The sequence below is a fragment of the Sinohyriopsis cumingii genome, chromosome 6, assembly GCF_028554795.1.
Source record: "Sinohyriopsis cumingii isolate HCF-2022 chromosome 6, ASM2855479v2, whole genome shotgun sequence".
NCBI lineage: Eukaryota > Metazoa > Mollusca > Bivalvia > Unionida > Unionidae > Sinohyriopsis > Sinohyriopsis cumingii.
This window is the reverse complement of record NC_142966.1, coordinates 4,606,183-4,618,424: the sequence shown is the minus strand read 5'-3', so window position 1 is coordinate 4,618,424 and position 12,242 is coordinate 4,606,183. Positions and strand designations below refer to the sequence as shown.

Here is a 12,242-nt window from a genome sequence, read left to right as displayed (position 1 = left end):
TGAATTGTTGTCCTATTAACATTACCCTTATTTAAATATTGATATAGGTGTTTGTCTATGTGGTGTATATGTATTGAATTGTTGTCCTATTAACACTACCCTTATTTAAATATTGATATAGGTGTTTGTCTATGTGGTGTATATGTATTGAATTGTTGTCCTATTAACATTACCCTTCCCGTTTGTCCACATAAGCCCTTCAGCTTGTTAAATATTATTGTCCCTTGTTAAACCGATAGACTAATTTAACATTATGATTTCCCATACTTCCCTATATTGGCACATTTTGCTACTATGACACTATCGTTGAGGTCAGCAACTTGTAACACTGTTACTGTAAACACTAATTATATCAGTCACTCAGATGATGTCTTATATCTTCGCGTTTGGGAGAGGAAGAAGTATCGCTGAAGAGCAACAATATTTGCCGAACGATCTGATTTACTTTCAGATTTCTGAAAGCTGCATTTCCATTGCCAATTCCAAGGTCAACAGAACATGACCCCTAAGTAGTCCCAGTCATATATTCACGTAGGACAGATGAAATCTGATTTTAATCAGCTTGTGAACAATTTTGTCACTATTAATCTATTCCCATGTTAAACCTATGGACTAATGTAACATAGGAATTCCCGTTTATCCCCGAAGGGTCATATTTGTCCCCAATGCCCACATATAACTACTCACGTGATATGTAAATCTACATCTTTTCTCAAACACAAGGGTATATCTTTTGCGATGTTTGAAATCAATAAGTTACAAAACAAATTCTCTCCACAACTAGATTTACCAAACTTTTATCCCATTCAAAACTGTGAACAGATACACATTATCTCTGTACACCGACATTGTTGTTTTCGTGTAAACTTTTTTGAACATGATCACTCTTGAAACTACGGATTTCAATACAATTTAAGTGTGTGCACTGTTTATTTTATGTTCCATATTTTCCTTATTTTGCGACCGCTAGTTGTTTTCGTGATATGCCTGGTCTAGTAATTTTTAATATGTAAATAAAATGTCCTCGATTTATACAGGTCTATTATTATTTTAGTAAACTTAAAATATAGAAATGCGAATTTCTGAAAACTTATCTGTGTATCTACAAAACCCATAAGAACATAACCGTACGATTTTAAATGTTATCGTGGTTCATTAATCTCATTTTACCAACAAATCCAGTAATTTACAGTAGCATTTGAATTATTTAAGGATGTAAATAGATTAATTGCTTTCTCTCACTGGCAGCCTACTGATATAAATTCTAGAGGTAAACTTGTCTTTACGGGTGGGAGAAGCTTATTGTTAGTTTGTTATCTCAGGAGATGACGAAGACACCTAATTTAAACTTGGGAAATTCAGCACATATCCGGGCCCCGAGTGGCCGAGTGGTGTAAAGCGCTCACCGTTACGGATCACTGCCATCTCACCTCTGTCTGCATGAGTTAGAGTCTCAGCCTCGGCTAACGTTGGTACGTGAGAAAACCTGCCAGTAGCTTCTCGTGGGTAGGTGGTTCTTCCCGGGGTTTTCCAGGGTTCTTCCTCCACCAATTATACTGGCCGCCATGTATAGCATATCTTGTGCTGAAAAATTGCGTTAAACCCTACAAGAACAACAACAAAAATCAGCACATATCTTTTTGTTCCCAGGTGGAAAATCTTTAACACATAAACATGTTAATCTGAAAAAGCAATATCGAGATCTCATTTTTTTGTTAATATAATAAACCTGTTTAAGCTCTGTACGTAGACAACTTGCACACTTTACACCACAGAAAGTGTTATAGTTGTATTCCAGGACAGTATTAACAAAGTCTCTGTTTGTTTCAAACGTTTAATTAAAAGATAAACAATATCAATATATAGCAAGTCATCACAGCCATAGCTATCACCGGTTAGCAAGAAACCAAACACGTACGATTGCTGATAACGAGCAAGATTTAAAAACTGAGCTGAGCAAAAACAACACTTAGGTAATCTGGTAAAAACGTAACAGAAACATTCGCATGCAACAACAAAACAGCAATTTATTAAGAACTTTATCATTTTAGACATTGTTTTTCAGAAAAAATATCACGCCGCAAACTTTCTCGCTGATATATTGTGTATTTGCTGGTTTTGCCGATATATTGCATATTTGTTAGCTTTCAGCAGTAAATAATATCATTCGAACTTGCATGTCGATGTGGTAGGTGCTGCCGTCATAACCAAATAAAATAGGATCTCCAACCTGTGTCAGGACATGCCACAGTGGAAGTTGTCGATCATTTTTGGAGTCATTATCCTGCTGATCCTAATTTTGCAGGCTCTATGATTATCCTGCAAGCTGACATTTCGTCGTGTTCAGACGGAGATACTAACCATGTTATTGCAGACGTCGTGCTGACGGTTTTCAATCTAATGTTTGTCCGTGCAAGCTTTATGGCAAACGCTAGTGAAGTTCTCTTGACTACACTAGGAAACAGAATACATTTTCCAGTGTAAATCAAGAGTGCATGATATACATATTCTGATGAACAATGCGTTATAAGCATAAAATAGATTTGTAAATGAAGCACATCACATATTTACAAAATAAAAAATATATAGAAGAAAATATCAAACACATGAACTCTCAGGATAGTGTTGTCTTGACACCGCAATATCTTAGTAAGACTTTTGAAAATTTATTATACTAGGTATGCTTACATGACAAACAGAAGAAAACAAAAACTCTAAAAATCACAATAATGCACTTAATACGGAATTATATTTGTGATTATATGTTTTTCACTTTTATTATAAATAAAGCTATATATATATATCCCCTCACAATTTGTAATGATAATGAAACAAGAAAAGCTAGAAACGTTATAGGGTCAGAGATATATTACATTAAACACATATTGAACCTGCATAAACATCACAGAACTCAAGAACTGTGTACCAGCCACACGTGTAACGTAAAATGATACACATAAAATTGGCATGAAAGATGTTGATTACATGACACACATTCAATAATACAGTTAGTAAGGTGTCATGGAATGAAGATCACATAACACACATTCAATGAAACAGTAAGTGTAGTATCCTGAAATGAACATTGCTCAAACGTATTCGACCTCCTTGGCAAGTACAGCATATAATGAAAGCAGTATTCATAAGGTATGACAAGGATTTCAGGGCTAGAATGTTTCATTTAATATGGATTTCATTATGCTGTGCTCATCTGTCAAGTATTCTATCGATTCTATGTTTTATCCCCACAGCTCAGTAGATGTACATCTACTTCCGCTTCACACGTTACATCCCCATGATACCCAGCAGTCAGTCTAATAGAATTCAGTTATTCGCCATAATACAGGTAGGCACTGGTCAACGTCAGATCTGCCTCCAGCAAGGTAAGAACAGTCTGGCACGACTTGGAGTTCGGCTTTTCTTCTTCCTGTATATAAAAAGTAATTCGATCACTGCAAGTATATATATCCAATATCGCACCTCGGATAATCTTGCGCATCTGACGTTATGCACTTTTATCGTATTTATGACTTAAACCTATTGCTTTTCGATAACTGAATTTGACATAAAAATATATAATCTGTTCCATTTTTATATAGAAATGTAATATTTTACTTTGAATTGGTGAATCCATATGCTTCTGATTACATAGAGCTGAAACAATAAGTTCAGCATTGCAGCAAAACATAAACCATTTACGGCAGTGATTTGTTATCACTTAGTAACCCCTCATACACGAAAGAGACTAATCCATGTTTATTAAATGCAAGGTCAAGGTCAATCACTGAAACAATAATTTGATAAAATGAAACAAATGTGCCAAATGATTTCAATAGTAGTTTAGGCATTAGTGCCAACGACAATACAAGCTATAAATTAGTTATCCAGTAAATTAAAAGATGGACACTTGAAATTGTAAACGTACTGAAGTACATAGGAGCTAATGAGTTAGGAAAATTTTGATTCGCTGCTGAAAACAGAAAGTCCAAAGATGAAAGCAAAATAGTGCCTGTGCAAAATTAGACTACAAAACTGGCTTTGCCAGAGAACGAAGGGTATGCCTATTTCTGCTTATACTTTATGGTGAAGGTTCAGTATTAAGAAAAACGTATACAAATGTATATCTTTACTTAAAATGAAGGTAGATGTTTTCGATGGCAAAAGCCAACAATTGTAATTGATTTCAAAGACAAATAACGGCATGATAAAACCCATAAGTAGTGAAAGGGGTGAAATTAGCGTCAATGGGAATTAGCATTACAAACACCCCGTGGGCGAGATTAGCATCAATGGAAATTTAACATTAACCACCCTGGGCGAGATTAGCGTCAATGGAAATTTAACATGGGCAAAAAACCCTGGGTAAGATTAGCGTTAATGGAATTTAACATTGGAGAAAGGAAAAAAAAAAGGAAATATGGAGATTAGCGTCAAAGGCATTCGAACAATGGAAAAAAAAAATATCGATTCTAGGGACAAAGGCAATTGAACATGGGGAATAGAGTTTGGGTCTGTCTAGGGACAAGGGGAATTGAACATGGGAATAAAGTGTGGGTTTGTCTAGGGACAAAGGGGAATTGAACATGTTAGAAAAAAAAAACTACTTTAGGGACAAGGGGAATTGAACATGGGATTTTTTTTTTTTTTAAATTTTATAAAGGAGTAGGCAATCGAAAGGCTATCTCTTTTCGAGAAATGTGGGTGGCCCTGAAAAGGGCCTTTGGGTTTATGTTAATATTAATATTAACATAGACGGCATCTGTCACATCTTCTTCTTCTTCTTAAACTCCTTCTAACTGCAGGTCCATACACAAGTACCCTCTTGAGGCATCCTTGTCTTTCTATGTAAACTCTTCTCATCCATAGACTAGTATCTGTCCTATCAACAACAGTCCACTTGGACCGGACATACATGAGCATGTCCGTCCTAAACATCATGGAAGACACGAGGGTGGATGATTCAACTGTGGTCCACATCGTGAGGCGACGAGAACAGGTGAATCAATGCAGTGAACTGCGCTTATTTATAGGTAGAGGAAGGATTGAAACGGATTGAGTCCATTCACCAATCCGAACACGCGTTACAAAATTCAGTCAGTCCGCATCCAATCCGAAGAGAGCAGTCTGTGACGTCATGTGGTCTATATAGATTCGCTAGCGCCTGTGTGCTGTCAATCTATGCGACAGTGATTCAACATGACGGAAACTCAGAAAACGATCCATTGGGGTGCACGAGCAGTGGAGACCACCCAAGGGAACCGGGACTTACTTTCAGAAGAGGTACATTGGGATTTTGTGGATTTTCTTACCTCGCAAGAATTTGTTCCGGAACCTTCGTCTCATTCTTCATTACCGCAAATGGAGAATTTTAGACAGAGACAGAAAGAAGAATTGGAGAAATTTATGCAACGACAAAAGGAAGCGGAACAAGCTTTTCTCCTACAGCAACAGCAACAGCAACAAGAAGAGGTAAGAAAAAAACAACAACAAGAAGAAGTAGCAGCAAAGAAACAAGAGGGTGAAAATCAAACGGTCACGGTACTGTTGGACATTTTAGCGGAGTTAAGAAGTCTGAAACAAATGTATCAGACTTCTTTATCACGACCGAAGAGAACACGACCTTCCCGAGCTAAACATGCCAACCCTGTGACTAAGCCTATCGTACCACCCTTAGTGATTTCAACCCAATCATCAGAAGTAGGCCTCGGCCGTGGCAAAGGCTTAAGGCAGTTAAAGTTGATTGCTTAAACTCACCCCCTACACCAAATTAAAAAGGCCCTTTTCAGGGCCACCCACTTCTCTCGAAAAGAGATAGCCTTTCAATTTGCCAATAACTCAAAAATCAACAACAAAAAAAAAAACCATTTTACCCTTATCGTACATGTCTGTGTATGAGTGCGTGAGTGTAGCTTCTTATTTTAAAATCAAAACTCAGAGACACTTACCTTATACAATTAATGTATTCTTTTCTCCATAGTTACAATCCAATTCACAATTCACAACAAAACACTTTATAAATTGCATTCACTTCTTCTGTTTCTTTCTTTTTTACTCTCTCTTTTTTTTTTAATTTCTTCACCGTCACAGTCTTTTCCTCCTCTTCCTCCTCACTTTCTTCCCTTCTTCTTTTCTTCTCCTGTTTCTTTTTCTTCACCTGGCTGCTTTCTTCCTCTGAAGAATCTCTCTCTTCTTCTGAAGAATCCCTCTTTTCTTCCGACTCCTCTTGTTTCTTTTTTGGGCAATCTTGAGGCCAATGTCCTTTTTCATGACAATAATAACAGGTATCTTGACTTTTGTCTTTTCTAGCCCCTTTTTTTCTTTTTTGACGGTCTGGACACTCTGAAGACCAATGCCCTTTCTTCTGACAGATATAGCAAGTATCTTGACTTTAATCTTGAAAGGAAGGAGAGTAGTCCGTCGGCTGGTCTGAAGAGAATTTTCTAATGACCCCTCGCAAAGCTCTGATGAAACGTTCCATCTGGGTAGTCTCTTCCATCGTTGTGCTCGGTTTGATAGTGAAATGAATAGTGAAAGGACAAGTCACACACCGTTTTTATATACGCTGGTTTGTCATGACCATAAATTAGTCTATGGTGTTTAAACTTGAGTCATTTGACGTTTTGCACTCAAGATGAAACGATCCTATTCATTCGAGAAGAAAGAAGAAGAAGAAAGTAAGAGGCAGAAACGTGATCTATCGCCTCGTACCAGAGCTGAAGTCTTGGCACAAATTCATGCCAGTGATTTTGAAGAGGACATGAGTGAACCAGAATCCGAACCCTCTAAACAAAGTTCACCACCCTTAGTTAACCCTGAAAAGTACTATTCCATTCGAGAGACGGAAAAGCGCTCCTCTAGAAAATTTAGAACCACGGCTTACACCTACACAGTGAAGTTTAAAGATTTCAAGTCCGACGTACCATTGGAGAAAGCAGAAGGGTTTATCACCGAGATGTGGGATTCTTTGCTCACCGCACTCAAGCGACAATGTCAACCCAAAGAAGACGATCGCTTGACACTATCCATAGATCACGACAGCTTGAAATCCCCTGTTTGGATCGAGTTTAGCAGACCCGCAGAACTAACCCCTTCCAAAGTCATGGACAAGATTCAACACGTACAACAATCTAATGACCAGTTTGACATCACTGATGGTAAAGCCACACTGAAAATGGCCCACGTCTCTCTTCCTCAAGGGACCGGACAACGCAATAAGGTGTTATTGGTGAACGACCTTCGCAGCACCAAAAAGAGTCTCGTCCAAATTAACAACCCTCAAGACCAGATGTGCTTAGCCCGAGCCATCGTGGTGGGACGAACCTATGCCAACAAGAACGACACGGCAGAATAGAAAAGAACCTGGAAAACTATTCAACAATCGGACCGAGCCAAACAACGAAACGAAGCAGAACTCCTGTTGAAACAAGCTGGCCTGTCCAAAGACACACCCTGTGGCATTCCTGAAATGCAAAAATTGCAAGATGTCCTAGCTCCACGCTACACCTTGAAAGTGCACCCTCAAGAAGTGCGTGGGCCTCTGTTGTTTCGAGGGAAAGACTTTAAGGACGGAAAATACATTCATGTCTATTATCACGATGACCATTTCGATACCATTACCACTATCACTGGATTCCTGGGATACAGTTATTACTGTGAGAAATGTGACTATGGCTATAACAATCGAGAGCAACACAAACATTGCGGATGGAAATGCCCAGGATGTTTGGCCTCTCCACCCTGTCTGAGCGAAGGACAAGAAAGAGTACATTGTCCTGCTTGTCTGCGCACGTTTGTCAGCCCTGCCTGTTACCAACAGCATCTGAAGACGCAAGGTTCACAGCAGAAATGTGCTTGTCAACTGCTGAGACTGTGCCCTACGTGTCGACAAGGCCTACGTACCAATAATGCCAAGGCACACGTATGTTCAGGAAAGAAAAAATGTCACATTTGTCACCACATCGTGGACTTGAAACACGAATGCTACATGCAAAAATACCAACCCCCACCAGAGAAAGAGGACGGTCACAAGAAGAAAGGCAATTTCATCTTTTTCGATTTCGAATGCATGCAAGAGACTGGCATTCACATTCCTAATTTTTGCGCGGCTCATCGAGCGTGAGAGAAGTGCATTCAAGAACCTATCTTCAGTCATTGCCCTCACTGCAGCAAGATTCCCGGAGGGCTTGAAAAAATCTTTCGAGGACCGAACACGTTAGCCGATTTTGCCCAATGGGTCTTAGATCCCATCGACAAGACGTGGAGCCAAGAGGACATCGAACTTTACGGAGATTGTCATCGTCATGCCACAGTGATGGCTCACAATTCCTCCGGAAACGTTGGACAGTTTTTTCTGAGATACTATACGGAACAAGGCACCGAACGTCCTAAAGTCACTTTGAACGGAGCCAAAATCATTTTCATGCAAGTGGGACAAGTGCAGTTTAAAGATTCGACGAGCTATTTGGCCATGCCTTTGAGTCGAATGCCTAAAACGTTTGGAATGACAGAAATGGCTAAAGGGTACTTTCCACACTTTTTCAATACGGAAGCCAATCAACACGCCGTTCTACCCCATTTGCCTGAGGCTCACTATTACGACCCCGACAACATGCGTACCGAACAATGAGAAGCTTTCTACGCTTGGTACCAGACTCACGCCTCCGACCCTTTCGACTTTCAGGAAGAAATGCTAAAGTATTGTCGTTCCGACGTGGACATTTTACGGCGTTGTTGTGGAAAATTTCGAGAACTGTTCATGGAACACGGAGGGGTCGATCCTTTGAAAGAAGCTTGCACCATTGCCAAAGCGTGATCCTTAGTGTATCGACAACAATTCATGCCTGAAAACACCGTGGCTGTCATCAGTCTTCAAACGACCCACTATGTCAAACGTCAATACTCGGTCAAAGCCCTACGTTGGTTACATTACTTGTGCGACAAGGAAGACAAATGGATTCAGCATGCCCGCAACGGAGGAGGCGAAAAGACCATCGGAATGTATTCGGTCGATGGCTGGGACTTAGAAAACCCCAAGATCGTGTACGAGTTTAACGGTTGCTTATTTCACGGATGTCCCGTCTATTACCCTGATCGTAGCACTAAAAATCAGTTTTTACAACGAACCATGGAAGACTTGTACCAGGACACTTGTCAGCGACGCCTAAAGTTAGAACAGCAAGGATACCACGTGGTGGAAATGTGGGAACACGAGTACGATCACCGTATGAAAACCGATCCCGAGTTTAAACGTGCCGTGGAAAGTTACAAGCTGATGGACCCCCTAAACCCGAGGGATAGTTTGTACGGAGGAAGGACCAATGCCACCTGTTTGCTGTACCAAGCCGACGAAGAGAAAGGAGAAGAAATCAAATACTTGGACGTGTGTTCGTTGTATCCTTACGTGTGCAAATATTGTCCCTTTCCTGCAGGGCACCCACAATTGTTCACGGAACACATCGACCTGAAAAACATTCGACAATACGAAGGCTTGATCAAGTGTAAAGTTTTGCCTCCCACGAACCTATACCATCCCGTCTTACCTCACCATTGTCAAGGCAAACTGATGTTTCCCTTGTGCCGTACTTGTGCCGAAACGTGCAACCAAGACCAACCTTGTCAGCACACCCACGAAGAACGGGCCTTGACGGGAACCTGGGTCAGCGTAGAATTGTTCAAAGCTCTGGACATGGGATACCAACTGTTAGAAGTGTACGAAATTTGTCACTTTCCCAAGACACAACAATACCACAAGGGTGACCCCAGTCAGAAAGGCATTTTCGCCGACTACGCGGATGCCTTTTTGAAACTGAAGCAAGAAGCCAGCGGCTATCCTTCCTGGTGTCACACTTCGGAAGACGAAAAGATTTTCAAAGAGAAATACTATGAACAAGAAGGCATCTCTTTAGACCACATCGAGAAAAACGAAGGCAGGCGGTCGTTTGCCAAAGTGATGTTAAATTGCTTGTGGGGTAAAATGGCACAACGACCGTGTTTACCCAAGACGGAATATTTGACAGAACCTTCCCGCTACTTTCAGATGATTCACGACAAAACCAAATACATGAAACACGTGGACGTCGTTCGCGAGGATTTGATCTTGGTCAATTACGAAGAAGATCTGGACTTTGTACAAGACGACCCTTTTGGAAATGTCATCATTGCGGCTTACGTGACAGCTCATGCTCGCTTAAAATTGTACGAAGCTTTAGAACTGTTAGAAGAACGTGTCCTGTACTTTGACACGGACAGTTGCATTTACATCCATCACCCGAGTCAACAGCACCCTGACATCGAAGGAGACCGTTTAGGAGCCTGGACAGACGAGCATCCCGACGACAAGATTCTAAGTTTCGTCAGTGGTGGTCCTAAAAATTACGGCTACGAATACCGGGACCCACAAGGAGAATTGCACACGACGTGTAAAGTGAAAGGATTGACTCTGAATTATCGTACCAGTCGTGTGGTGAACTTTGGGGTATTGAAAGAAGCCTTGCAATCGGGAGAGGATGGAAACTTTAAAGTGACCACCTATCAACCGAACAAAATTGTACGTTTACCCACTCACCACATCGTCAGTCGACCCTTGGAAAAAGTCTATCAAATCGTGTACCAGAAGCGAGTGCGACTTCCCAATCATTTCACCTTACCGTATGGACACGTCGGTATTGGTCTGTATATAAAAAGGAACCCTAGGCAAGATCGATAGTTCATTGTGACTACCAAGACCGAGAGAACAAGATGAATACTTTCAGAGAGACACAAAACAAGTTTAGACAGGCACAATTCAAGTGTGGGGCTTCTGAAGTGGAATGCGATTGTGAGCCTTGCGACTTTTCAACCTGTGTTAGTGACGGTGCCAGAAGAACCCGTCACCCAGGACGGGACTGTCGTGGACAGGCCTGAAAGACCCTTTCGGGAGGACACTTGTGTGACCTTACCCCGTACTATAGAACTGGTTAGAACATTACCCAAAACATGTTGTACAGACACTTGTGTTTATTCCACGTTGATGGTTATCATGTGCCTTTTATCCTTATACTTAAGCCTTTGACTTTTATGTATTTTTGTCTTTCGTATTCATGTTTGAAACATTCAATAAACGTGTTCTAAAAAAAGTATATAAACTTTTGTCTTGTTTGTTTTCGTGTCACAAGTGACATTTTTCACACTATGGCTACCTCTGCTGTCTCTGCTCCCTCTTCCTCCACTGTCAAAGTCATCGACGAACACTTAGATCGTGCCAGTTGGGAGGCTTTGTATCTCCGCCATCCCTTTAACATGCTCATTGCTGGACCTAGCGGTTCAGGCAAAACCGAATTTGTCAAACGTTTGATCGAACATAAACATCATTTGATCGATCGACCACCTCAGCGGATCGTGTGGTGTTACAAAGAGTGGCAATCGGCGTACAGTCTCTTGCGACAAAGTCAAGGCGATTCCATCGTGTTTGTGGAAGGCATTGCTAAAGAAGACGACGGCATCGTCTCTGACTCCCGTCAAACCCATTTGGTCATTTTCGACGACATGTTAGGAGAAGACGAAGAAGAAATTAAACTGTGGTTTACGCGCAAAGGGCATCACCGTAATGCCAGTGTCGTTTACATCACCCAAAATTTGTTTCAACAAAGTAAAGCCCATCGCACCATCAGTCTCAATGCGCATTACGTGGTCTTGTTTAAAAGCCCTCGAGATAAATAGCAAGTGCAAGTCTTAGCCAAACAGTTAGGAACGCCTTGGCTGACTCAGGCGTACGACGAGCCACTCAAACTCCACACGCCTATTTACTCGTCGATTTGAAACCTACGACCCCCGAGGATTTGCGATTTCGTACCCACTTGTTTCACCACTGGTGCCAAGACGGAGGGCCTGTCCTGTACACGTCTCCGTCCTCGACTTCATTTCACTCCACATAAAAATATCTATAAAAACCTCAGACTCTTTTTCGTCTGTCTTACTCACAGTGCGAACATGACGTCCCTTCAGTCGCATCTTCCCGTCAAATTGATTCGTGCCTTGGATGGCATCAGTCGAGAAAAAAATCCACAAATACAAGCTCGTGTCTTAGAAGCTAGTCTCAAAGAAGTCTTACGATGGTTCACGGTGACGGCACGTCAAAAACTCCAAGGAATCATTCAGATTCCTCATCAAACCAAACGCTTTTTCGATCGAAACAAAGTCGCTTTGGTCCAACTGGCCGATCCCCGCATCGAACTCAAACCAAAAAACAAATCATTTTGAAAACT

The 12,242-nt window shown here is 41.0% G+C and overlaps 1 protein-coding gene across 3 annotated transcripts in view; it reads right to left on the bottom strand.

The window, feature by feature from the left end:
- Positions 1-1,820: 1,820 nt before the first annotated feature.
- LOC149796297 (lim and transglutaminase domain protein ltd-1-like) overlaps positions 1,821-12,242 on the bottom strand; it is a 67,419-nt gene continuing 56,997 nt past the window's right edge. For all 3 annotated transcript variants that reach the window (XM_089960940.1, XM_089960942.1, XM_089960941.1), the window contains one exon: positions 1,821-3,427. In XM_089960940.1, the coding sequence (XP_089817066.1) occupies positions 3,315-3,427 (113 nt within the window). In that variant the 3' untranslated portion in view covers positions 1,821-3,314. The remainder of the gene's footprint in view (positions 3,428-12,242) is intronic.